General features: G+C 34.3%; 1 protein-coding gene across 5 annotated transcripts in view; it reads left to right on the top strand.

Annotated features, from left to right (window-relative positions):
* The window catches only part of CASK (calcium/calmodulin dependent serine protein kinase), a 363,551-nt gene that overhangs the window by 61,599 nt on the left and 275,551 nt on the right, over positions 1 to 26,401 (top strand). For all 5 annotated transcript variants that reach the window (XM_069464106.1, XM_069464108.1, XM_069464109.1 and 2 more), the window contains exon 2: positions 10,258 to 10,370. In XM_069464106.1, coding sequence (XP_069320207.1) covers positions 10,258 to 10,370 — 113 coding nt within the window. The remainder of the gene's footprint in view (positions 1 to 10,257; positions 10,371 to 26,401) is intronic.

Consider the following 26,401-nt stretch of genomic DNA (forward strand, 5'->3'; position numbering starts at 1 on the left):
CCCCTGCCCCTTAGTTGCAGAGTTGTGATTAATGGTTTGCAGCAATACTATTATAGAATAATGTAGCATTTGGAAAACGATCTGTCTTAGTGGCATACTAACAGAATACATCCCTTTAGAAATATGATTTACAATGTAATTTCATACTTCCAGACTTTCATAATTATTAGTTTCAGTTTATAAAGACTAGATTATTCACGGAGAATTTGACAATTGTGACAGTGCTAGTACTAGTTATAAGTGATTAAGTTCATGAACACTAGTAGAGAAGAAGGGGAGGAAAAGAGGCAAAAAAGGTCAGGAGCACGTTTCAAAAAATTGTTTCTCTACTAAATGTTTTCATTCATCAGTTTCTGAGATTTGGACTCACATTTAGAAAATAACAATGTGAATGTATAGCTCTTAATTTGAAAAATGAAAATTATGCTATTCTTGTGTTAGCCTTGAGAGGAAGTCATTTGGTCTTTGTGTTTGTATTTCTGCAAGATACTGTGCTCTAAGAGCTTGTCTTTAGCACTTGTTCTTTTTTCTTTCTGGGCTTCTTATAGTCTTTCTGTGGGGATATTTCCAGCAATCCTTTGGGGAGGAATTGAGGGCTATGTTTATGTTTTCTGGGGCTCCATTCTCTGTACTCTTAAGTGCTCTCATTCACAGCACTGGCTTCAGTTACCTCTTGTTAACTCATGCTTCCTAGGGGGCATAGAGGTTAAGAACTTAAATTTTAGAGTTCTATGTGTCTAGGCTCCAGTCCTGGCTCTACCATTCACTGTTTGACCACAGACAACCTATCTTAGCCTCAGTTTCCTAATCTATAAAATGGGACTAATATTATACTAGCTGTGGTGAAAAATGATGATAAATGAATCATTATAAATAATGAGAGAATCTATGTAAAGTTCTTGGCAGTATACTTACTGCTGACGTAGTATGTCATAAATAGTAGTTGTTGATGTTTTCATCATCGTCTATGTGTTGACCCCGTCTGTGAACTTTATATTTCTATCTATATTCCCTCTATAAATCTCTGAATATTCCATGGAAATCGGTATTTTGGAAATTAATATTTTTCAAACACAGCCATGTGTTCCCTTTCTTTCTCAGACTTCTACTAATTCTTTCTCCTGCAGTCCCTTTCTCATTTGGTGGTATCATTATTTATCCAGTAACTGTTGGCCAGAAATTTGTAAGTATTCTTTCAACCCACCCCCAACCACCCTCTAGCTAATCATTCATTATATTGTCTTAATGTATTTTCTAAAGTATCTCATAGTTGCCTCTACTGTATTGGTTTAGGTCTTTAGCACCTCTTGCTTGGACTAATGTAATAACTTCCTAACTGGCTCCCACCCACTCCCCAACCCATCATCCACTCTTCTGTCACAGTGATCTTTGGCCCCCTTCTCCTTTTCCAGCCACTGCTGGTTTTTCATGCCAGCAGTACCAAATAGCTTCAATACCCCCCACACACTGAGTTTTGACTTGGCTGGAGGCTGTTGCACAGGCTATCACCACTTATCTCTGAAATCCTCCCCTTTTCCTTGTGGGCCCCCAAAAATCCTTTTCATCATTCCAAACCCCCTAGGTGTCCCTGTATCATAGAGGCCTTCTTGAACTACTGTCCTATGCACAAATAATAAACTTGTATTAATAGTATACTATTTCAGTACTTTGTCTATAACATTATACTAACATTGTTTATATATACCAACAGCAGTCTACTAGATTGGGAGTTCCCTGAGGGCAAGAATTGCTTTATTGATCTTTTTATTGTTTATTTTATATGTTTTTGTCTTATTTCCATTGGGGAAAATGAGATACATGAATAAGATAAAATGTATAAATGTCAATAGAATTTTTTAAATTTCAGTGCTTTAATGTCTGTTTGTGAAAGTTCTTTCTATGTTTAGCTAAGAAGGCCAAAGCATCATAACCAAGTCAGAGTTCTTACTTTGTAATGTATTTATCTTAGAGTCCTTCATATGTTTTCTTGTTTCTTTTGGCCTATATCTGCTTTCCTTCTTCCTATTTCTTATGTTACAAAAATCTTTTTTTCTCCTCTCTTAATAGTTCTCCTTGACATATGCTGCATCAAGTATGAGCCAACAAAGACCTAGAAACCATATTCCTCTACCTTGGGTCTAACTAACCCCAGCCCTTCACACACACACAAACACATGCATCCACACACCAATCATATTTTCCAGAACCTATGCCTTGTGCAGAGATTGTTGTATATGATCTGCACTCTTTTCATAAAAGTAGTAAATGATGAATGTATCATATGTAGATTCAGACCAGAGGATGGTATGTTACATGAAATCTAAAGCGAGGTCTACTAATCTTTTCACTGAAGTATCAAGATTTGATAGAGGTACTAATTATGTACAATGTAAGTACTGAGTTAGTAAATGCTAGTCTTAACTCTATGAATTACTCAGCTTTGACAGGTGAGCCAAATTTGTTCTCTTAGCTTATTGGAGATTCATTGCTAACTTTTTCAAATAAGCCTTCCCCTTCAATTTTCAAGGAATGATCTGAATTGTACTGAGCTTAATTCTCTTATCAGGTCTTTTATTGTTAACATTTAGGCAATAGTTCCTGAGACTTTGCTTTAATAATTTTCCACTTCATGTGTGTTTCTTTCACAGTAGCAATAAGTATGCAAACTTTTTTCCTTTGCTTTAACCACTGTACATAAAGAAACTCAGCTTGGTGTGTTTATGTAAGTGTGTGTTGGAGGTGGGAGTAAGTACCAGAATTAGAAAGAAAGAATCAGGACAGCATCTCTGTTCCCCTATCACTACCACAAAGCACAGGAAGACAAGGATTTATTGATGAAATTATATGTATAAGCTCTTCTTTAGTGGCATTGACTAGTGTTGAAATAAGAGGGAAAAGACCATCATTATCTTTATTAGATATCATTTTTATATAAATTTATATATGTCCATAGACTATAGTTTTCAAGATTTTATTCTTACTGCTAATGTTATTTATTACTATTATATTTTAGTTTATTTCCGTTTGATCCAATCACCATCTGTGCCCCTCAATTCTTAACATCAGAACTGTACAGAAAGTAGCAGGAAGATACAGATTTAGTAAATGGGTAGAGAAATATCTAGAAGTACCATGATTTCTCAAAATTTTATATCCTTATGTAAAATTGTGTCATATAAATATATCAGTGGCTTATTAATTTCTAGTTTGTCATTTTTCTGACATCATTCACCAAATACTTATTGAAGTTCTAATATGTACCAGGCACTCATTGAGTTTATATTTTAATATAAATATACACATACAGATGTAATAATACATATTACATAATACACATGTATGTGCATGCACACAGTTTATTCTCATTATTTATGGTATTATGTTCTATAAAGTTGCCACGAACACTGAAGAAGCAAATATTGAACTGTTGCTCTTATGGAAATACATGATTAGATTCCTTTGAGCCTCTAATCACATTTTCATCAGCCAGTCAATACATAACCTTATTTTATGTGTGTTTCTTTTAAAAGACGCTGTATTTAATATATATTGTTGATTCATTAACACTGAACTCATGGTCAACAGCTCTATGACTTATGCCTGAATAAAGCTTACCTAACATATATTCTCCATAATGCATGTCACAGCCTTCTCGTGATTAGGAACACTAGACAGCATTTCACCACTAGGCTTGGGAACCATCTTAAACAGTGAAATCACCAACAAAAAGCACAAAATGCAAAAAGTGTACTAAATAGACTTCGAAAAGATCACTTCTTTATGGTGTGAGAGCTGGAACAAGAAGGCAGAGCATCAACACGTTCACCCTCAGCTGGCAGCATGTACATGGGGTGACTCAAATTTTTTGCCACTGCATACATGTTCGTGAATGACTGTGAAAGCTCTGAGGGTATTGATGATTTGGGGGTTATATTAATAGATTTTACTGAGTAAGTGAATTTACAAATACAATCAGTGAGTAATGAGGATTGACTGTATGTCAACTCTGCGCCAGTGTGTACGTGTTATAATTTGTTCTTGCCCTTAACTTTCTTCATCCTTTTCTTTTTTAAGTTGTTTGTTCTTCTTGTTCACAGTTTACCTACATATCTTGTGCCATATTGTGCAATTCATTATAAATGTGATGAAGCTTCCAGGCCTGCCTGTCATATGGATAGAAATGTCAACCATTTATTAGAGGTTTCCAGAGACATGATATGTTTTTGTTTATAAACATCTCATAGGGTGAAAATTGTATATTATAGCTGTGACCTCAAAATTTACATGTAGCAACTTGTAAATTTTGTATTTTAAATTTATTTCAATTAGATGTGAAATTACAGTAAACAATTCATATTGACTTTATTATGTTTAAGATGCAAACATTGTTTTTCTTCATTTATGTCTATCAAGTCATTTAAAATAATTTGTTTTATATATAAAAAATTAAGACCTCCTTTGATTAGCAAGATCTTAAGAACTTTCCTCAGCTATTAAAAACATTTTTTTTAAAGCTGGGAAATATATGCAGGGGAAAGTATACAAAATGTGTGTATGTGTAATTTTTTAAAGAATAATAATAAACCCATGAATCCATCATCCAGGTTAAAAAATAGAATATTACCAGTGCTTTCTAAAGCCCATTATGTGCTTCTTCACAATCACAACTCCCTTCCCCTTGAACCACTATACTGGCTTTTATATTAATCACTTATTTTTGTTTTCTTTCTAGCTTTACCCCCATGTTTGTATCCATAAACAGTATATTGTTTAGTCTTTTAAAACTGAGTAGTAAGCACAAACTTAGTCATGTAAAGAAAGGGCAGTATTATCAGTGTTGTATGAAGACTTTGAGAAGAGAAGCTGAACAGAATCTCTTTCATGGTCTGGTTTTGGATGCCCTGAGAATGTTTAGGAGCCCATTGTGCGAAGTTAGTTGGCAAGGTCACGAGTAAATCCCAGGACATGGGGTTCCCCACAGACAGGGTGTCCAAGCTGTAACGCAGGGCAGGGTGAGGTACTGAGCACCCAGCAGGAATGCAGTCAGTGAGTGGGTAGGGGTTGGGGGGTGCATGGGCTGCCCTGCATTTCCTGCTCTTTAGCTTCCTGCTGCCTGCCTGCAGCTCTCAGGAATAGGTCAAAGCAGAATGCTGCTGTGGAGTGAAATAAAAGTCCTCTGCTGCTCCAGGTAGTGGAGAAGAGCTGGAATCTCCTTAGCCCACAGCCAGGAAAAGCAAAACAGAAGAATTTGGATCCAACTCACCCAGCTATTCTGTTTTCAGGTTTAAAAAGGTGATCAGTGGTAGTGGGAAACTTTGATGCCTCTCAGTCTGGACTGGTTGCTCCGTGTACTTGGGGCATAGCTGTCAGCCTGAGATTTCCCTTCCTTGCACTCCTGCGGATTCCCTTCATTTGTCTCCTGTGTTGGATCTCCTATTTGCTGTCCCTTGGCATCCTTTTTATTGGTCTACTCTTTTGTTTTGGCAAACACATCCTACAATAATTTCTTTAGAAAGTATTCATGGCAAGTAATTTATTGAGCTTTTTGTGTCTGAAAATGTGTTTATGGTTATTGATGATCTGGCTAGATGTAGAATTAGAGGTTAGAAATCATTTTCTTTCACGATTATGAAGGAGGTGCTCTGTTTTCTTTTTACTTCTAGAGTTGCCATTGAGAGATCTGAAGCGATTCTGATTCCTGATACGTTGTGTATGGACTATATCATCCTTCCCCTCTGTGTACCCTTACCTCCACTTCTAGAAACCTGAAAATCTCATCGTCCACCGTGATTTTAAATTTCACAGTGGTGTGTGTATGGACATGAGTTATTTATTTTGCAAAGTACTTGGTGGGTCCTTATAATTTGGGCTACTCATGTTTTAAATTCTGGGAAATTTTCTTGGATTATCCCTTTAAATTCCTCCCCTTCGTTTTCTTTGTTACTTACGCTCTAGTTTCTGGGAGATTTTCCCAAGTTTATCTATCCCCTCTCTTAAGTTTTAAATTTTTCAGTGTGTTTATTTTCAAGAGCTGTTTTTTGTTTTCTGAAAGTTCTATTTTTTGTTTCATAGTTGTAATATTTTTCTGAGGATATTAATGGTAACTTGAAGTGTTCTTCTTGTATGGTCTGTTTCCCCTAACTTGTTTTTGTTTGTTTTGGGCTCTATCTTCCAATTAGGGACTCTTCTCCAGATGTCTTAGGAGCCTTGATTTTCACTCATGTTTAGTAAATAGAGCAGTGGTTCTCAATTGGGGGCAATTTTGCCACCCTCTTGGGACATTTGTCAATGTATGGGGATCTTTTTGGTTGTCAAAGCTAGGGAGGGGAGGTGGGCTACTGGCATCTAGTGGGTAGAGGCTAGGGATGCTTCTAAGCATCCTAAAATGCATAGGACATCCCCACACAACAAAAAATTATCCAGCTCAAAATGTTAATAGTGTTGAAGTTGGAAACCCTGCAGTAGAGGGCCTGAAAGCTGTTTGAGAGAGCTCTGAAGGTAGAATGTGTTGACTTTGGGTTTTGCTGGAGGATGATCTAGTTGAGCAGTTTGGAGAAACTCATGTCATTATCTTTTAGGTCTTTCCTTCTGGAGTGGTCAGATATTCAATAGAAAAGTCTTTCATATCCTGCCTTAACGGTAAAGATCTGGCTTTCAATATTCCCCCTGTTAGGGTAAAAGGGACTAGGGCTGTCTGCATTCAGTGTATGTGTGACAACATAATCCCTTTGCTTTCCATATGGTTCCTACCTCCTCAATGGCCTTGTGTCTCCAGTTCTGAGACCCTGTGTTTTACCCTCTCCAGAGAATAAACCTGTTAGGATGAGGTAGGGGTAGTTGCCCATGGTGTGGAATAGAGAAGAGGACCTAGGGCTCTAACTGCTTCTCTAACAAATTACTTTCAAACCGTTTTATTTTAACCCCATCCTCTCTTTACTTCTGGTTCCAGAGTTATCTGGTGCTACCAGTTCATGAGCTCCTTGAGGATTCTACAGTGTAAATGGGTTTGGTTTTGAACTTTCCTTATTTTCTCTTTGCAATTCAGCTTTCACAAGTCTCCTAAGTCAATTGCCACTACTCCATCTGCTTTCTTGCCTTCCAAATTTGATTATTACTATTGTCTTCTCTCGTTCTCCCATTTTTTTAAAAACCCGTTTGGTATCATTTTAGTGGGGGTTGGGGAGGGAAATAAATTAGATGCATTGTGTGCAATCTATCCTATTATTCCAGGGACCAACATACTATATTCTAGCATAATTTCATTTAATTCTAGTTAATTAACTTCTAGTGAATATATTCATTTTTTATATATTTACCTTTGGTGTCAGAATTGTTTATTTCCTAGATTTAACTTTTCTTCACATAAATGAAAATTAGAGGAGATTATTCTGTGTCTGCATAGGGACACAGTTGTATTCTTTTCAAAACCTAAGGGGATATTATAGCAATATTCAGTTGTAACATATTCTGGTTTAATTGACCTTTTACTTACAAACATAGACTGCTGTAAGCAGCCATTTGCCTCAAGTAGAACCTTGTGTTATGATCCCAATCATAATATTTAGTATTTGTAAAGAGTTGAATAAAGAATATATATTTCATCAAATCTGAAATGCCATCAATTATCTTATTATTCCATTTTGATTAATACTGTAGTCATAATTACGTGGTTACAGCTATATCATCAATACTCATGAATTGGCTATACCATAGATTTAAAAATTTAAGGATGAAATTTCAAGCATCAAAAAAAAGTACAGGCTGGCCAGATTGAAACCTATGCCTCCTATATTTCTACTGTTCCTTAAACTGTCCTCCAAGTATAATTAATAAATGTGATACAGTAGATGTGTCACACATACATTATCACCCCTCCCTTTTTAAGATGGGATTCCAAGTCAAATTTTAAATTTTTATCAGTTTCTGCTGGGTTTCTAGATAGTGGATTAAATCACAGAAAAACTCAAAGTCTATTTTGATGTCTTTTTAGGGTATTAAATTTGGTTTACCTTTGTTAACCCCCTGGATGTCATTGAAGGACAGACTATTACAATGCTTTACTTGTGACCTGTCTTCAGGTCTTCAATAGTTCATAGATATATTTGTTTTCTTTGCCTCATGTTATAAAATTAGCTTAAAGAACTGGGGATTTGATTTGATTTTTATTCACAGATTTTAAAAAGTTTCTGTGTTTTGTCGTCTCAGTATTCCTTTTTCTTTCCCTTCTCCCTAGCTCTCTTAATTTTACTGTTACTGAAAGGGTAGGGAGAGAAGCTTTGCTTTCTTTCTCACCTTTGTTCAAGCAGGAAAAAGTAAAGAATTGACTCAATTGACCACGAACAATCCCACATAGAGATCTCAGGAAATTACCAAAAAGATATAGTGAATTGAAGCAGTCTACACAAATGTATATATAAATGGAGTCTCAAGGGTTTATGTTTGGATGAAAACCAATTACATTAAGCATTTCCTGACATTGCTTGCTATTGTCAGGATAAGTAATCACAAGTAAGACATTCAGGTTGAAAATGAAAACGTTTGTGGGAGTCATGCCTCACTTTGTTGTATTGTCTTCTCACAGAGGAAAATCTTTGAATGGTTTTGAGTGATCATCGAAAAGATTTCTTTCTATAGAGTTCTGAAAGGTACATTATTACCATTTCTTTTCCTTCCAGGTTAGCTTTGTTAGGTTGCTTGAAGAGAGAGATTTGAAGCTGCAGTGTAGCTGATGTCTTCCTGATGGCATTCATGTCATCTTGGAGAAATGTTTAAGTCTGAGTTAGATTAAATTCAATTGCTTGTCCTCTAATTGAAAGAAGAAAGACAAACTACTTGAAGACAAGCAGTATCACAAGTGTGTAAATGAAGAACTTTTCTCTGTCTGCTAATTGAGCACATGCATCCAGATAAACTGTTTGTACCTGTAGACACCAGTGAGGGTGATTCTTTGTTTCCCCACCTCCCTCAGGGGAAAAATACGTGCATGTATACATGTACACATGTGTGCATGTAATGACTTAAACCATCCTAGCCTTCAAATAAACTTCTATAGTATATTGTCATTCTATATTTTTAATACTCAATTTGAACATCACAAATATTATCTTTGGATTATCTTAATTGAATTCAGGTTTTTGATAACTGTTAATCACAAGGAACCCTTTGTGTGTGTGTGTGTGTGTGTGTGTCTGTGTGTGTGTTGCCTAGGCATTGGCATGTTTAAATCATCTCAGCTGATTCAACTGTGTGGCCAGTATTGAGAGCCACCAATTTAGATTGAGGAGAGCATTAGGTAAGCAAATAGCTGGACCAATTGCTCTGCTGGTAGAAATTACTTCCTTTCCTGTGGCAATTTAGGACAATTCTAATTTGAAGTTTGAGGAGGATGAAGGATTTCTCTGTGATTTCAGGTGAAACTGGAGAAGTTATTGGAGACCAAATCATGCAGGGCTTTCTCTTTGTGAAGTGTCTGCTAAAGTCTTTTGCCCAGATTTTATTGGAATGTATTTTTTTCTTTATTTAGGAATTACTTATATATTTTAGTTCTTGACTAGATATGTGTATTGCAAATACTTTTCTCTCTCTCTCTCTCTCTCTCTCTCTCTCTCTCTAGGGTTTTAAGCAGGGATATCATACCAGATTTTCATTTTTAAAACATCACTTCAAGAATGAATGGGAGAAACAAGTTTTTCAGTAAGCCTAGTAGAAGATGGTAGTAGCTTAGACTAGGGTATGGGACATGGAGAGAAGTGGACAAGTTCAAGAGATATTTGAGATAAACTCAGTAGGACTTGTTAGTGAAGATTAGGTAAGTGACAGTTAAGATGAGAGGTGTAAAAGATGTCTTTGGTTTCTGGTTCAAAAGAATAAAGCTCTATACACCAACACTACTGTGGACTTTACTTATTTTGTTTAAGATGTTGATAATCTGTATAGAATATTACAATAATTATTTTCTTTGGATATAAGAATACTATTTAAAATTTTAAAAAATGATTTCAAATTGCAAATTTGTCTTATGTTTTTCTGGTTTAATAATCTTTAAATTATAAATTACTTATCTCATGAATTATAGAAAAATATATTTAACATTATATTACTTACATTTTATTTTGAAAACTATCTTCTATCTGGAGTGTAGAATAGAATAGCTTGTTAGTTATACAGTATGGCTATAGTAAACAATGCACTAGTAAGATATTGATGGAAAATAGGAACTTAAAATCAATGAATTAAAATTGACTTTTTGTTTTCTAGGGGTCCCTTCAGTGTTGTACGACGATGTATCAACAGAGAAACTGGGCAACAATTTGCTGTAAAAATTGTTGATGTAGCCAAGTTCACATCAAGTCCAGGGTTAAGTACAGAAGGTAAGAGATGGATTTCAAGTAAGTTATTTGATGTCTGGCTTTATTCCATCTCCAAAATCCATTTATCAACCTAACCTTCATCTGGGGGTGGGGAAGCAGAGGGTGTGATGTGGTAGGAAGTGGGTAGAGACAGTTTAAACTCCATTCTAGTTTGTCAGAATTCTAGAACATAGTATTTGAAAGGTAATTTAAAGAGTTACAAAGTCATTGAGTGAGGGCTTATGTTTTTTGACTAGGAAGAATGAAATCTGGACATATATTTTGGGGGGGTCTAATTTTGAATTCTGTGGATTGGGACATGGGATGGGAAGGGAGGGAGGCAAAATAACGGCAAGGATAATAATTGCAGATTCAGAAGAAGATAAGATGAATTCCCTCCAAGTGCATAACTAACTACCTTTAGGATTATAATCTAGTAGAACTAGAAGATTTACATATCATGTTTGACATATATATGGTATATATGTAGAAATTTGAAAGATAAATACTGTTAAGACTTGCAGGACTTAAAATTTTGTTTCAAGACATTAATATGGATAATTATATTTATATATGTATAAATATTTATAAACAATATGTAAAAATTTTAAAGGTATTTAGTTTCATGTAACCACAACATATATGTTCATACTTCAGATGGCACAATTGATTATTATATTAACTATTCTAATTAGTCTGTCTTTTAACTTTTGACTTTTCTACAGTCCAGTAAAAGATAAATCTTTCCTGAGTCCTTTCATTTTTAATCCAAAGAGCAATGCAGTTGATAGTTTAGATTAGAAAATGTAGGGCAGCGTAGCCTATTTATATTTTATCCAGTTATTTTACTTGAGGAAGTAGAAGCCCACATACCGTGAGCTCCAAGTTAATCTGTTTCTGCAGATTTTTTTTTCAGGATCATTACTTTTAAATACTTTTGTGACTCTTTGAATTGTTATAATGATTTTAGAAGTTTCTTAGAAGTGCTACTCACAAAGAATCATTAACTGATTTGTTTTTAGTGCTTTAATCTTTAAAATCTTTTGGTAAGATTTAGAGATTTTATGGTTTTATACTCTGAATTGGCTATTACTGTTTTTTAATATGAATTATTTTATAAATTTAGCAAAATTTAAAATTGACTTTTAGGCAAGCTTTACAACTAAATTGTTTCCGTAAACTTTAACTGCCTTTAAGTTTAATATACTATATTTGGTTTTGCTGTACCTCAGTTGTCTGACTAATAGAGAAAACCAAGTACTGAAGTAATTTTGTATAAACCTAACTAATTAAACATATAGTTGTGTTGAATCTTCATTTATCTTAAATGTTCTGATACTGTTTATAAACTTAGTAAGATTCCAATTTAAAATCACAAGTCTAAATCACTTACTCAATTACCTATATTAAATTGGAGTAATATAGCCAAAATTCTCTTAAGCATTGTATCAAATAATTAGAATAAATATTCATAGCTTATTTCTTAACCTAAAACTATTAATACCATAAGTTTGATTTATCTCATTGTTATACCTAATTCTAAACCTCTACAGGCTAAAGACATTTTGTTAGGGAGACAATTAGTTACCTTCTCATTTGGCTGAGGTTGTTTATTGACAGATTTCTTCAGCCAGATCTCTGGATCTGTAGATCCAGAGTGCCAGACTGAACCTCTATTATTGTCGCCTAGTCAGAGAGTCAAACTCCAAACTTAAAAAAGGGGAGGTGGTTTGGCATATCGTTCATATCCCTGAGTTTAAGTCCTATCTTTACTTGATATAATATATGGGAGCCCATCACTGAAGTTATAGCTTATCCTTCATTGCTTTGGCATTGCTTTTGCTATATAAATAAATGTCTGTAAGTCCTGTTCTAAAGACAAGGCCAGGCCATTCCATTGATCCTTCATGCTCTTTTTTTTTTTTTTCTTTTTTTTTTTGAGACAGAGTCTCGCTTTGTTGCCTGGGCTAGAGTGAGTGCCGTGGCATCAGCCTAGCTCACAGCAACCTCAAACTCCTGGACTTAAGTGATCCTACTGCCTCAGCCTCCCGCGTAGCTGGGACTACAGGCATGTGCTACCATGCCTGGCTAATTTTTTGTATATATATTTTTTTAGTTGGCCAGATAATTTCTTTCTATTTTTTTTTTAGTAGAGATGGGGTCTCACTCTTGCTCAGGTTGGTCTCGAACTCCTGACCTCGAGCGATCCACCCACCTCGGCCTCCCAGAGTGCTAGGATTGCAGGCGTGAGCCACCGCACCCGGCCAGTCCTTCATACTCTTAAACCTTTTTGGACTTGATGGAATCCTGTGCTCTTTTCACATACATCTTATATGGTAGGGATACAACATATAGATATTACGTGAAATCCAATTGAATTCTGCATATTACTCATGACTGTCTGGTTTTGGTCAGAGGTCAATGCTGTTCAAGTGAAATATACAATTGGTCTTTTATATTTATGGCTCCAGAATGAATATTTCCCATCTTCTTTAGCACAATGACTCATTATAAAGTTAACTAAGAAGCGGAATCAAAATTTCATTTCTACCACCTCTACCTTTTTTTTTTTTTTTTTACAATGAAGTTCTCACACCCTCTATTGCTCATATTCACATTAGCTTACTTTATTCTAACTTGGGCACATTTTATTATAAGATGTATAATGCATGTAATAAGTAGTAAATTATTTCATTACATTATTTCATTATATATTATATAAAGTCTCTTTGAACAGTGTCCCTCCTCCCACCCAACTTCTTTCAACCCTTTTCCAGTCACCATAGGCAAAACATCTAAACCGCTCTGCTCTTTCAGTTCATTTAAAAATTGTTAAGGTCCAAAAATGACCTCTTTCATGGCTTAGCATAGAAGGAGATGTTGTATTAAGAAAAATATTTTGAAGTGAAATTTAACGCAATAAAACGGAATCCATAAGTTTACTTAAGAATATCTAGAAATATGTTTATTTACCATTACATTCTCTTCTAATTAAATTTGTCTCTCAAGAAATAGATAATTTAAGATCAATTTTATTCTTTGTTCTTTACTTTTCTATTTTATTATTTTATTTTTGGCTTTTTGGTTTATTTGATCTTTGTCATTACCTCAGTATTTTTTTCCTGTTTTCTTAGTGTACTTGTATTCAAATACATTAGTCAGTGAAATAGGTTTTATAAAGAATTACATAAGAACCTACCATATTCTATTTATTTGGATAGGTCATTATAATACAAAGATAAAAAGAGCACTTACCCTTAAGGGACTTACATTTTAGTAGTCCTCAAACATTGTTTATAACAAGGTTTTTATTAGAAAAAAATATGTAATAAATTCTAAGTAAATAATTTACAAATTAACTTTTGAAATGAAATATATTAGTTGGAGACTACCCATACATGTTTTCATATTTTTAAATTCTCATTGTTCTACTAAATATGAGGTATTATATACTAATGATTAGAATATATTCTCTGTTTTTGCCATCGGAATCATAATGTTTTTGTTCAATAGGGATTCTTAACTTGCAGGCTGCAGGCTACCCAACAATCCCTTCAAATTATAAGCAGAATTATGTTTATTTTCCTAGAGCGTCTACAGCTTTTTAGAGTCCTAAAAAGGCGTGTTATTCCTAAATAGTTTGGAATTTTTTCTTTCACATGTATAAAAAAATGAAATGGATGGTTATGAACATGAAATGAATAAGAAATTTCTATTAAATGAAAGATGGGTGAATTTATATTAGGATATTACTTCTGATTGGGGGATATTTTTATACTTATACAACTTCCGTTAATGAAACTCCTTGAATATTATCTTGAACTTTTAGTTAATATACATTTTGTCTCTTACTCTGCTAAGCCACTAATTAGACTTTCTGTTTTAAAAATAGGTGTCGAAATTAATTCTAACAAATTATTATAAGGAAATTAGACAAAAGTAAGATGTATAGAATTGGAAACTGAATTGTCAAAGTTCTGAGTTCTTGATAGGACTCAATTCTTTATGGTTTAAATTTAGAAGTCCAAAATTGGTAGTTTTTATTTTGGAGTATCATAAGTTGTATTCTAGAAAGAGTATAGATTGCATTCCAGTTTGCTTAGTCTTCAAAGATATCTTCTTCTAAAAGTCCCAGATAGTGGGTGATGTCAGTGAAATTGTAGGAGTAAGGATTTTAAACAATTCTCAACTCCATAAAAAGAATGAGAAAACTGACAAAAATGTCAGAATCGACTTTTTCAGAGCTCTAGAAATTGACCAGAGGCTCACAGCTATCCAGGACAAATTTATTTATGATAAATGGCTGATTCTTGGAAAGCACAGCGAACTTCATAGCATTGTATTAATAACTTGCCCCATTCACATCCCCCTCTCTCCAGCTCCATGGTAATCTTGAAAACAAACAGTTCACAATCATGATGAAAACCAGCAGCCTGGCAGCCATCAGAGGAGGCAAAATGGGGATGGAACACCTTCAAAGCCTCATTCCGAGAATATTGTCTTTTTTTATTTGTCTGGTAGTTCCCTGAAATATCCCTGTCTTAGTTCATTTGTGTTGTTATAAAGGAATACTTGAGGCTGGGTAATTTATAAAGGAAAGAAGTTTATTTGGCTCACAGTTTTACAGGCTGTACAAGCAGCATGGTGCCAACATCTGCTTCTGGTGAGGGCCTCAGGCTGCTTCCACTTATGGTGGAAAGTGAAAAGGAGCCAGCATGTTAAGAGATCACATGGCACGGGAAGAAGCAAGAGAGAGAGCAGGGAGGGCCGGGTTCTTTTTGACAGCCAGTTCTCATGGGAGCTAATAGAGTGAGAACTCACTCATTATCACAAAGACAGCACCAAGCCATTCATGAGGGATCTTCCCACATAACCCAAACACCTCCTATTAGGCCACCACCTCCAACATTGGGGATCAAATTTTAACATGAGATTTGGAAGGGGGGGAAATGTACAAACTATAGCAACCCCACCTGCAAGACAGTCTTTATCTAGCCTGACTCAGAGATCACCCACTGCAAAAAAAATCTTTCCTTCAGAGGAATTTACTGAAAACTTTTAGAGGTAATTGTTTAACATCATTGCTTCCTGAGGCAGTAGATAACAGCTGGGGTTAAAAAAAAAACTTAAAACAAAAATGCTGGGGAATGTGATGTCCATAAAGGCTTTGAAACAGCTATAATATGTTCTTGGGTATACAGAAAGCCATGCATGTGTATAAGGCTGTGCACATGCTCAGGAAAGATCTGAGAAGGCCTTAAGTTCTCACCTCTGACTGACCTTAAGGCTGTGCAAATAGGAATTGAATGGTAAGGCAAATACCTCAATTCCTTGCCTCTTGAAATTAGGGACCACACAAACACAAAGCCCTTGAGCAAAGGCTAAGCTAACCAAGCAGAGACATTGGTGGCCATACACAACAGTGAATACATGGCCATACACAACAGTGAATACAGACTTCAGAATTTGTTCCCAAAAGATTACTAAACAAAGAAAAGGAACAATAATAAACAGCAACCATGACAGCAAACCCTGTGGGAGAGAAGATTCTGATTTTTAGAATTATTATTTTGTCATTTATAATATATCATAAATATACTTATAATATTATAAATTAATTATTTAAAATAATATTTAAATATTGTTATTTAAAATAATGTTTTTAAAACATCCAGTTTTTGCCAAAAAATTTGGAAACATACAAAGAAGCATGAAAATATGGCTCATTCATGGGGGGAGGGGAGAAGCAATCAATAGAATCCCTGAGCAAACCCAGATGTTGGACTTACTAGTCCATGAAGTTTAAATTATCTATTTTTAATATGCTCAAAGAAATAAAGGAAGCCATGACTAAAAAACTAAAAAGTATGAGAATATCATACAAAATTGAAAAATATCAATAATGAGATATAAAAAACAAAAGAGAGAGAGAACCAAATAAAAATTCTGGAACTGAAAAGTAGAATAACCAAACTATATTGCTATCTTCAAGAGACATACTTTAGACTTAAAAACACATATAAGTTGAAAGTAGATGGATAGAAAAATATATACTGTGCAGACAATAATCAAAAGATATCTCAAGTGGCTATACTAATCATAAGATAAAATAGACTTTATAAAACAGAAATTGTTGCTAGGGTTAAAAAAGGACATTTTATAATAAAAGGGTCAAGAAGACAGAGCAATTATAAATATATATGCATCTTACAACAAAGCCCCAAAATAGGCTGGCACAATGGCTCACACCTGTAATCCTAGCGCTCTGGGATGCCGAGGTAGAAGGATTGCTTGAGCTCAGGAGTTCAAGACCAGCCTTAACAAGAGCGAGACCCCATCTCTACTGAAAATAGAAAAATTAACGAGGTGTGGTGGCACACGTCTTCAGTCGCAGCTACTGGGAAGGCTGAAGCAAGAGGATTGCTTGAGCCCAGGAGCTTCAGGTTGCAGTGAACTATGATCACGCCATTGCACTCTACATGGGGCGACAGAGCAACATTATTCATAATAGCCAAAAAGTGGAACCCAAATGTCTATAAACTGATGAATGGATAAACAAAACATGGTATATCTATACAATAGAATATTTTTCAGCCATAAAAAGGAATGACATAGTGATATAAGCTACTACATGGATGAAGCTTACATACCATTGTGCTAAGTAAAAGAAGCGAGTCAGCCACAAGATACCGCATTTATTCCATTCATAGAAAATGTCCAGAACAGACAAATCTATAAGGACAGAAGAAAGTATATTAGTGGTTTCCAAGGTATGGGGAAAGGTGGGATGGGGACTGCCTTGTAGTGGGTATGGGATTTCTGTTTAAAATGATTAAATGTTCCAAATTTGAACATGGTAATGGTTGCATGACTATGAATATACTAAAATCTATTAAATTGTACTCTTTGTGGGCAAATTGTATGGTATGTTAATTATATCTTTCAAAGAATTTTTTAAAGGATTATGCACTATAAGTGGAATTTATACCAGAAATGCAAGCTTGGTTAAACATTTTAAAAAATTAATCAATGTAATACACCTTATTAATAGAAAAATGAACAGTAGTCACATAATCATCTCAATAGACAAAGAAAAAGAATTTAACAAAACCCAATACCCTTTAATGATAAAAACTCTCAAAAAACTCTGGGTAGAAGGGACTTTTTTCAACCTTTCAAAAGTTATATCAGAAAAACCAATGGCTAACCTCATATCTAATGTTATAAGACAATGTTTTCCATCTAAGATCAGGAATAAAACAATGATGTCTGTTCTCAGCACTTTATTTTATTTTATTTCAGCATATTATGGGGGTACAAAAGTTTAGGTTTTACGTATATTGCCCTTGCCCCCCTCCCCCGCCCCCGAATCAGAGCTTTAAGCGTGTCCATCCCCTAGACGGTATGCATCGCATTCATTATGTACGTATACACCCATCCTCTCCCTCCCCACATCTACCCAACACCTGATTAATGTTATTCCTAAATGTGCTCTTAAGTGATGATCAGTGAAACCAATTTGATGGTGAGTACATGTGGTGCTTATTTTTCCATTCTTGGGATACTTCACTTAGTAGAATGGTTTCCAGCTCTATCCAAGATAATAGAAGAGGTGCTATATCACCATTGTTTTTTTGTGGCTGAATAGTACTCCATGGTATACATATACCACATTTTATTAATCCACTCATGTACTGATGGGCACTTGGGTTGTTTCCACATCTTTGCAATTGTGAATTGTGCTGCTATAAACATTCGAGTGCAGATGTCTTTTTTATAGAATGTCTTTTGTTCTTTGGGGTAGATGCCTAATAATGGGATTGCTAGATCAAATGGTAGGTCTACTTGTATCTGTTTAAGGTATCTCCATATTGCTTTCCACAGAGGCTGCACACTTTTATTCAACTTTATTATTGTACTAGAAATTTTAGCCAGGGCAATAATGTAAGAAATAGATATTAAAAGCATCCAGATTGGAAAGGAAAAAATAAAACTACCTCTACTTGCAAGTAACATGATCATGTACACAGAAAATCCTAAGAAATCCACAAAAAACTATTAGATGTAATAAGTGAGTTTAGCACGGTTGCAGGATACAAAATCAATATAGAAAAACCAATTGTATTTCTATATATTAGCAGTGAAAAATTTGAAAATGGAATTTAAAAAAATAATTCCATTTACCATAGCATCAAAAAGAATAAAATACTCAGTAATGTATTTAACCAAGGCAGTACAAGACTTGTTAACTGAAAACTATAAAATATTGTTGAGAAAAATTAAGGAAGTCCTAAGTAAATAGTAAGACTTTCCATGTTCATTGATCAGAAGACTTATTAAGATGACAGTATTCTCCAAATTGATCTATAGATTCAATGTAATCTCTATCAAAAATCCCTACTGGCATTTTTGTAGAAATTGACAAGCCAATCATAAAATTTACATGAAAAAAACAAGGGACCCTGAATAACTATAAGAATTGTGAAAAAATATTTTTTAAAAAATAAACTGGATATTGACATGCAAAAGCATGAAGGTGGACCTCTACCTCACACCATGTACAGAAATTAGGTCAAAGTAGATCCAAGTGTATGAGTTAAAGCTATGAAGCTTTTAGAGAAAACATAGGCATACATCTTCACAACCCATTAAGCAATGGTTTCTTCAATATGAAACCTAAAGCACAGGCAACCAAAGAAAAAGTAGATAAATTGGACTTCATCATAATTATAAAGATTTCTGTGCTTCAAAGGACACTTATCAGGAAAGTAAAGATTAGACATAGAACTGGGGAAAATCTTTGAAAATCATATCTGATAAGATTCTAGTATTCCAAATATACAAAACTCTTAAAAGCCAACAGTAAGTAAAAAGATAACCCAATTAAGAATGATAATGGATTTGAATAGACATTTCTTCTGAGAATATTTACTAATGGTCAATAAACACATCAAGATATGCACAGCATCATTGGTCTTTATGAAAATGGAAATTCAAACCATGAGATACCATTTCACACCCAATAGGATGGCTGTACCCAAAAAGACAAACAGTAACATCTATTGGCAAGGATTTAGAGAATTTGGAACTCTCATACATTGCTGTTAGGAATGTAAAATGATGTAGCTACTGTGGAAAAGTTGGCAGTTCCTCAAAAGTTAAACTTAGAGTATCCTATGCCCTAACAGTTCTACTCCTAGGTATGTACCCAAAAGTATGGAAGACATATGTTCATGCAAAAATTGGTACATGAATGTTCATAGCAGCATTATTTGTAGCAGCCAAATTGTTGAAACAAACCACATGTCCATCAACTGATGAATGGAGAAACAAAATGGGATGTTACATACAATGGAATATCATTAAGCCTTAAAAAGGAATGAAGGGTATGCAAGGCTGGTTCAACATTTGAAAATCAATTAATGTAATCCATCACATCAATAGGCTAAAGAAGAAAAATCACTTTGATTATATCAATAGATACAGAAAAGGCATTTGACAAAATCCAATACTCATTCTGATAAAAACTTTCAACAAACTAGAAATAGAGGGAAACTTCCTAACTTGATAAAGAACATCTACAAAAACCCTAAATCATACTTAATCATGAGAAACTAGATATTTTCCCCCTAAAATTGGGAAGAAGGCAAGGATGTTCCCACTACTATTACTCAACATCTTACTGGAAGTCCTAGCTAATGCAGTAAGACAGGATAAGGAAGTATAGCAATACAGATTGGAAAGGAAGAAATAAAACTGTCTTTCTTCTAAAATGACATGATTGTATATACAGAAAATTCCAAAGAATCAACAACAACAAACTCCCGGAACTAATAAGTGACTATAGCAAGGTTGCAGGTTATAAGGTCAATATACAAAAGTATATTGCTTTCATATATGTCAGCAATGAGAAACTGGAATTTGAAATTAAAAATACAACACCATTATATTAACACCAAAAAATGAAATACTTATGTATAAACTTGACAAAATATGTACAAGATCTATACAAAGAAAACTTGAAAATTTTGATGACAAATTTAAAAATCTAAATAAACAGATATACCATGTTCATGGATAAGTCTTCCATGGATGAGTCTTCTGACTCAATGTTGTTAAGAGTCAGTTCTTACTGACTTTATTGATAGATTCAATGCAGTCCCAATCATAATCCCAGCAAAGTTACTTTGTGGATATTGACAAACTGATTCTAAAGTTTATGTTGAAAGGCAAAAGATCCAGAATAGCCACCATATTATTGATGAATAAGAACAAAGTTGGAGGACTAACACTACCTGATTTCAATACTTACTTTAAAGTTATAATAATCAAGACAGTGTGGTATTGGTGAAAGAATAAACAAATAGATCGATAGAATAGAGAGCCCAGAAGTAGATCCACACAAATATAGTCAACTGATCTTTGACAAAGTAATAAAGGCAATCCAATGGAGAAAAGATGGTCTTTCCAACAACTGGTGCTAGAAAAACTGGTAATCCAGATTTTAAAAAATGAATCAAGACATAGACCTTTTATCTTTCCAAAAAGTTTACTCATAATGCTTTTCCTCTAAGAATGGGAATAAGGCAAAGTTGTTGACTCTCAAACCGGTTTTAGGTCAAATCAATTCTCTGGGGCTGATCAATTCACCAGGAGCAGCCCCCCAACTGAGGTAGAAAAATCCTAAACAGTACATAACTGGCTCCCCCTAGTGACTCTCTCCATTCTTATTCAACATATTGCTGGAATCCATCACAATGAGTCAGGAAAAGTAAATATAAAGCATATAGATTGGAAAGGAAAAAATGAAACTGTCCCTATGTGCATTCATGTACATTTTTAATCTATGGATAGATATCCAAGGAATCTATAAATAATCTCCTAGACTAGGTAGTCATAACTTAAAACGTTTGTGCTTAAAAAACAGCCAAATTGTGGAACCAAACCAAACCAGATATTCATCAAGGATATGAAATGTACTAACCCAATCAATTGTATTTCTTTATACTAGCCAGGAACACCTGCAAACCACAGTTAAAAACACAATACCAATTGCAATTGCCTAAAACAAAATGACACTCTTAGGTATAAATCCCACAAAACATATACAGACCTTGTATGGTGAAAATATTAATATAAAACTCTGATGAAAGACATTAAAAATCTAAACAAATGGAGAGATGTATTCTGTTCATGAACTGGAAGACTCAACATAGTAAAGATGTCATTTCTCCCCAAATTTATCTCTAGGTTTGACCCAGTTTCACTTAAAATCCCCGGAATATTTTTGGTGGATATAGAAAGCTTATCCTAAAATATTTCTGGAAAGGAAAAAGCAAAAGAATAGCTAAAACAATTTTGAAAAGCCATAATAAAATGGGAGGAATCATTCTACCCCCATTTTAAGGTTTATGTAGCTATAGGAATTAATACAGTGTGGTACTGGCAGACAAATAGACATATAGATCAATGGAACAGATCAGATTACCCTAAGTACTCCCACACAAGTACAGCCAACTGATTTTTGACAAAGATTCAAACTCAATCCAATGAAGAAAGGATTTTTTTTTCCAACAAGTGGTGGTGGGGCAAGTGGCCATCTATAGGCCAAAAGTGAACCTCAACCTAAAACCTCACATCCTATAAAAAAATAACTCAAAATGGATCACAGATTTAAATGTAAAACATAAAGCTATATAGCTTTAAAAGAAAATATTCCGGAAAATCACTTGGACCCGGAGCTAGGCAAAAAATTTTTAGAGATGACACCAAATGGACAATTCATAGATGAAAAAAAAATACTCAACAGTTAAAAAAAAAAATCCAATTAGACAGTGAGTGAAAGATATAAATATTTTCCCAAAAAGCGTTATACAAGTTCTAACCAAGCACATGAAAATATGTTCAACATCATTATTCATTAGGGAAATGCAAATTAAAACCACAGTGAAATCTCACTGCACACTTAATGGAACAGCTACAATAAAAAATAATGACAATACCATATTCTGGCAAGAATGTAGAAAAACTGTATCTTTTCTACATCTGGTAGGAGTATAAAGTGGTATAGTCATTCTGGAAAATAGTTTGGCAGTTTCTTTAAAATATTAAACATACATTTGCCATACAACCCAGCAATTGTACTCCAGGGATATGTACATCCCAGAGAAAGGAAAACTTATGTTCACACTAAGTCCTGTAATCAAGTTTTCATAATGGCTCTATTTGCAACAGGTACAATTTGGGAAGTACTAAAATATCCTACAGTGGGTTAATGGTTAAACAAATTGTGGTACGTTCATACCATGCAATACTACTCAGCAATAAAAAAGAGAAACGCATTGATGCATGTAACTACTTGGATGGATCTCAAGAAATTATGCTATTTTTTTTTAAACCTATTTCTAATTGTCGTATACCATATGATTTCCTTTATATACATTTCAAAGTGATAAAATGATAGAAGTGGAGAACAGATTAATGATTGTCAGGAGTGGGACACTGCAACGTTTAGGTGAGGATCTTGAGATGGGTGGGTGTGACTATGAAGGGGTAGTACATGTGGTTATTGTGGGAGATCTTTGTGGAATAGTTCTGTATCTCTATTTTGGTGGTGACTGTGAATTTACACATGGTGATAAAATTGAATAGTCTACGCATACACAGATGAGTACATGTAAAACTGGTGAAATTGGAATAATGTCTGTTGTACCAATATCAATTTCCTGGTTTCAGTATTGTACTACAGTTATATCAGATGCTACTATGGGGTGAGTCTGGGTTAAGGGTACACAAAACCTCTCTATTTTTGCAACTTTCTGTTAATGTTTATTTTTAAATTAAATATTTATTTCAAAATCTAAAAATGTTTTAAAGTTTCCTCTTGATCTGTACACTCTTCCACAAAAGAGATAATTATCCCACAAATATTTAGAAGTACAGATAAAAACATTTTAACTAAAGCTTTTGGTTTCCAAACAATCCACATTGTTCTGTACAGGCAAACCCTGATTGATGTAACTGACAGCATCATCAAAAATTGTCACTTGTTTTCCTCAGGAAACATGAATATTTAATAAATTTAATTTACATAGGGAATTTATGTTCATTTGTGGAGTAATTACTGGTTTAGCTAACAAATGTATGTATTCTCCTGTTGCATGCAGAGATCATTTGCCAAAACCTTTTATTTGTGGTTGCATTTTCTTAGTTTCTTTATTTGCTCCACTATGGCTTGTAATTGGCATGATTAAAATAATCCACCAAACTTTAAGATCTCAAGCCTTATACTTTCTTTAATTTTTTTGTGTAGAATACGATTCCCAGTTTGATCATGTACTTTAAAATTCTGTTCCCAGATTTAATATGTCAAATTATAATTCATAAATTCAATATTTAAAATGAAAAAAACCCATTCTTTCAATCGTTAATGAATTATCCTCATTCATTGTGTGAAATAATGAATATGTCATATAATATAAATGTGAAGTATTAATTTTATTTTTGAGTTATCAGATCATTTTTGAGCATTGGTGTTATTAATCAGATTTTTTTTTTTTTTGGTCCAGAACAAATGGAATTATTTGGGAATAGCAGAGGATTGCAATGTGGAATATGCATGTGATGACAGATCATAAGCATATCTAGGGAGGTCAGGGAAAATGGGAAAATTTTAAAGACACATAGAAGAAGTCTATGTATGCTGCTTTAAAACAAAGTTTTTAGGCCACAGAAACTCATTGCAAGACTTGTCATTTGTTCATTGATAGAGACAGCCCTTGCTAGGTAAGTGTCATTTTACAAGTGGCTTATCTGAAAAACTGGAACCTTGAAAAAATTTTCTGATAAGTCTTGTTACCGGTCTGTTTGCAGGAATATATTGCAGTAAGTCCTGAAACAGGCGTGTGCATGAGGGCTGCTTCTTCATGGGCTCCCCTGGCTCCATTTTCCTTGTTTGAATAAGTGACTCTATTTTGATACTAATAGCATTCACATCTCTAAAAACTCCACTATCATGACCCCATCACCCCAAATTTTCCTTACTATGTTGTCTAAACATCATAGAGCCAATTGTAGTGTATATACATATGTGTGTATATATTTGTATGTGTATATGTATTAACTATTTTTTATTTCAAAATATTAAGGAGGTACAGATGTTTCTGATACATGGTTTGAGTCAGGGATATAAGTGTGGCTATCACCTGAATAGTGTCCACTGTACCCATTAGGTGGGTTTTTGCCATTCCCCTCCTCCCCCTTCCCCCCTGCTTGATTTCTGAGGACTTTTACTTTCTTCTGTGTACTTGTGTGCCCATCAGTTAGTTCCAGTTTATTAGAGAATACATGTGGTGTTTGGTTTTCCATTCTTGAGATATTTCACTTGAGATAATGGTCTCCACTTCCTTCCAAATTGCTGCAAAAGGTATTAATTCATCCTTTTTTATGGCTGAGTAGCATTCCATGGTATACATATACCACATTTTATGAATCCACTCATGAATTCATGGGCACTTGGGTTGATTCCAGATCTTTACAATTGTGAATTGTGCTGCAGTAAACATTTGAGTGCAGGTGTCTTTTGACTTCTTTTCCTTTGGGTAGATACCTAGTAGTGGGATTGCTGAATTGAATGGTAAGTGTACTTTTCGTTCTTTGAGAAATCTCCATACTGTTTTCCATAGAGGTTGTACTAATTTGCAGTCCCACCAACAGTGTATAAGCATTCCTTTCTCTCCATATCTATGCCAGCATCTGTTGGTTTTGGACTTTCTAATAAAAGCCATTCTAACAGGAGTAAGGTGATATCTCATTGTGGTTTTAATTTGCATTTCCCTGATGATTAGTGATGTTGAGCATTTTTTCATGGTTTTTGGCTGTCTGTCTTCTTGAAAAACTTCTGTTCATGCCTTTTGCCTACTTTTTAATGAGGTTGTGATTTTTTTCTTGCTGATTTGTTTTTGTTCTTTGCAGAGTCTAATTATTAGATGTTTATCAGAAATGTATATTGTGAATATTTTCTCTCATTCTGTAGGCAGTTTGCTCTTTTGATTATTTCCTTAGCTGTGCAAAAGCTTTTTAATTTAATCAAGTTCCATTTATTTGTTTATATTGTTGCTGTAATTGCTATTGGGGTCTTAGTCATAAAGTCTTTGCCTAGACTGATGTCTAAAAGAGTTTTTTCTACATTTTCTTCTAGAATTTTTATGGTTTCATGCCTTACATTTAAGTCTTTTATCCATCTTGAATTAATTTTTGTGAGTAGCAAGAGATAGGGGTCCTGTTTCATTCTTCTGCACATGGCTATCCAGTTTTCCCAGCACCATTTATTGAATAAGTCATCTTTTCCCCAATGTGCCTTGTCTGCTCTGTCAAAGATCAGTTGGTTTTAGGTAGATGGTTTTATATCTGGGTTCCCTGTTCTGTTTCATTGGTGTATATCTCTATTTGTGTACCAATACCATGCTGTGTTGGTTACTATAGCCTTGTAGTATAGTTTGAAGTCTGGTAATGTGATGCCTCCAGTTTTGTTCTTTTTGCTTAGGATTGCTTTGGCTATTCGGGCTCTTTTCTGCTTCCAAACAGTGTAGAATTATTTTTTCTAGATCTGTGAAATATGCCATTGGTATTTTCATGGAGATAACATTGAATCTGTAAATCAGTTTGGATAATATGGACATTTTAACAATGTTCATTCTATTGATCCATGAGTGTGGTATGTTTCTTCATTTGTGTCATCCACAAGTTCTTTCCTCACTGTTTCATAATTCTCCTTGTAAAGATCATTCACATCCTTGGATAAGTATATTCCTAGATATTTTATTTTCTTTGTAGCTATTGTGAATGGTATTGTGTCTTTGATGTGTGTGACTCTCAGCTTGAGTGTTATTGGTATATAGAAATGCTATTGATTTGTGTACATTGATTTTATATCCTCAGACTTTGCTGAATTTATTTATCACCTCCAGGAGACTCTTAGTGGTCTTTGGGGTTTTCTAGATACAAGATCAATATCATCAGCAAAAAGCAATAGTTTGACCTCCTCTTTCCGA

The sequence above is a fragment of the Eulemur rufifrons genome, chromosome 30 (genome assembly GCF_041146395.1).
Source record: "Eulemur rufifrons isolate Redbay chromosome 30, OSU_ERuf_1, whole genome shotgun sequence".
Taxonomy (NCBI): Eukaryota; Metazoa; Chordata; class Mammalia; order Primates; family Lemuridae; genus Eulemur; species Eulemur rufifrons.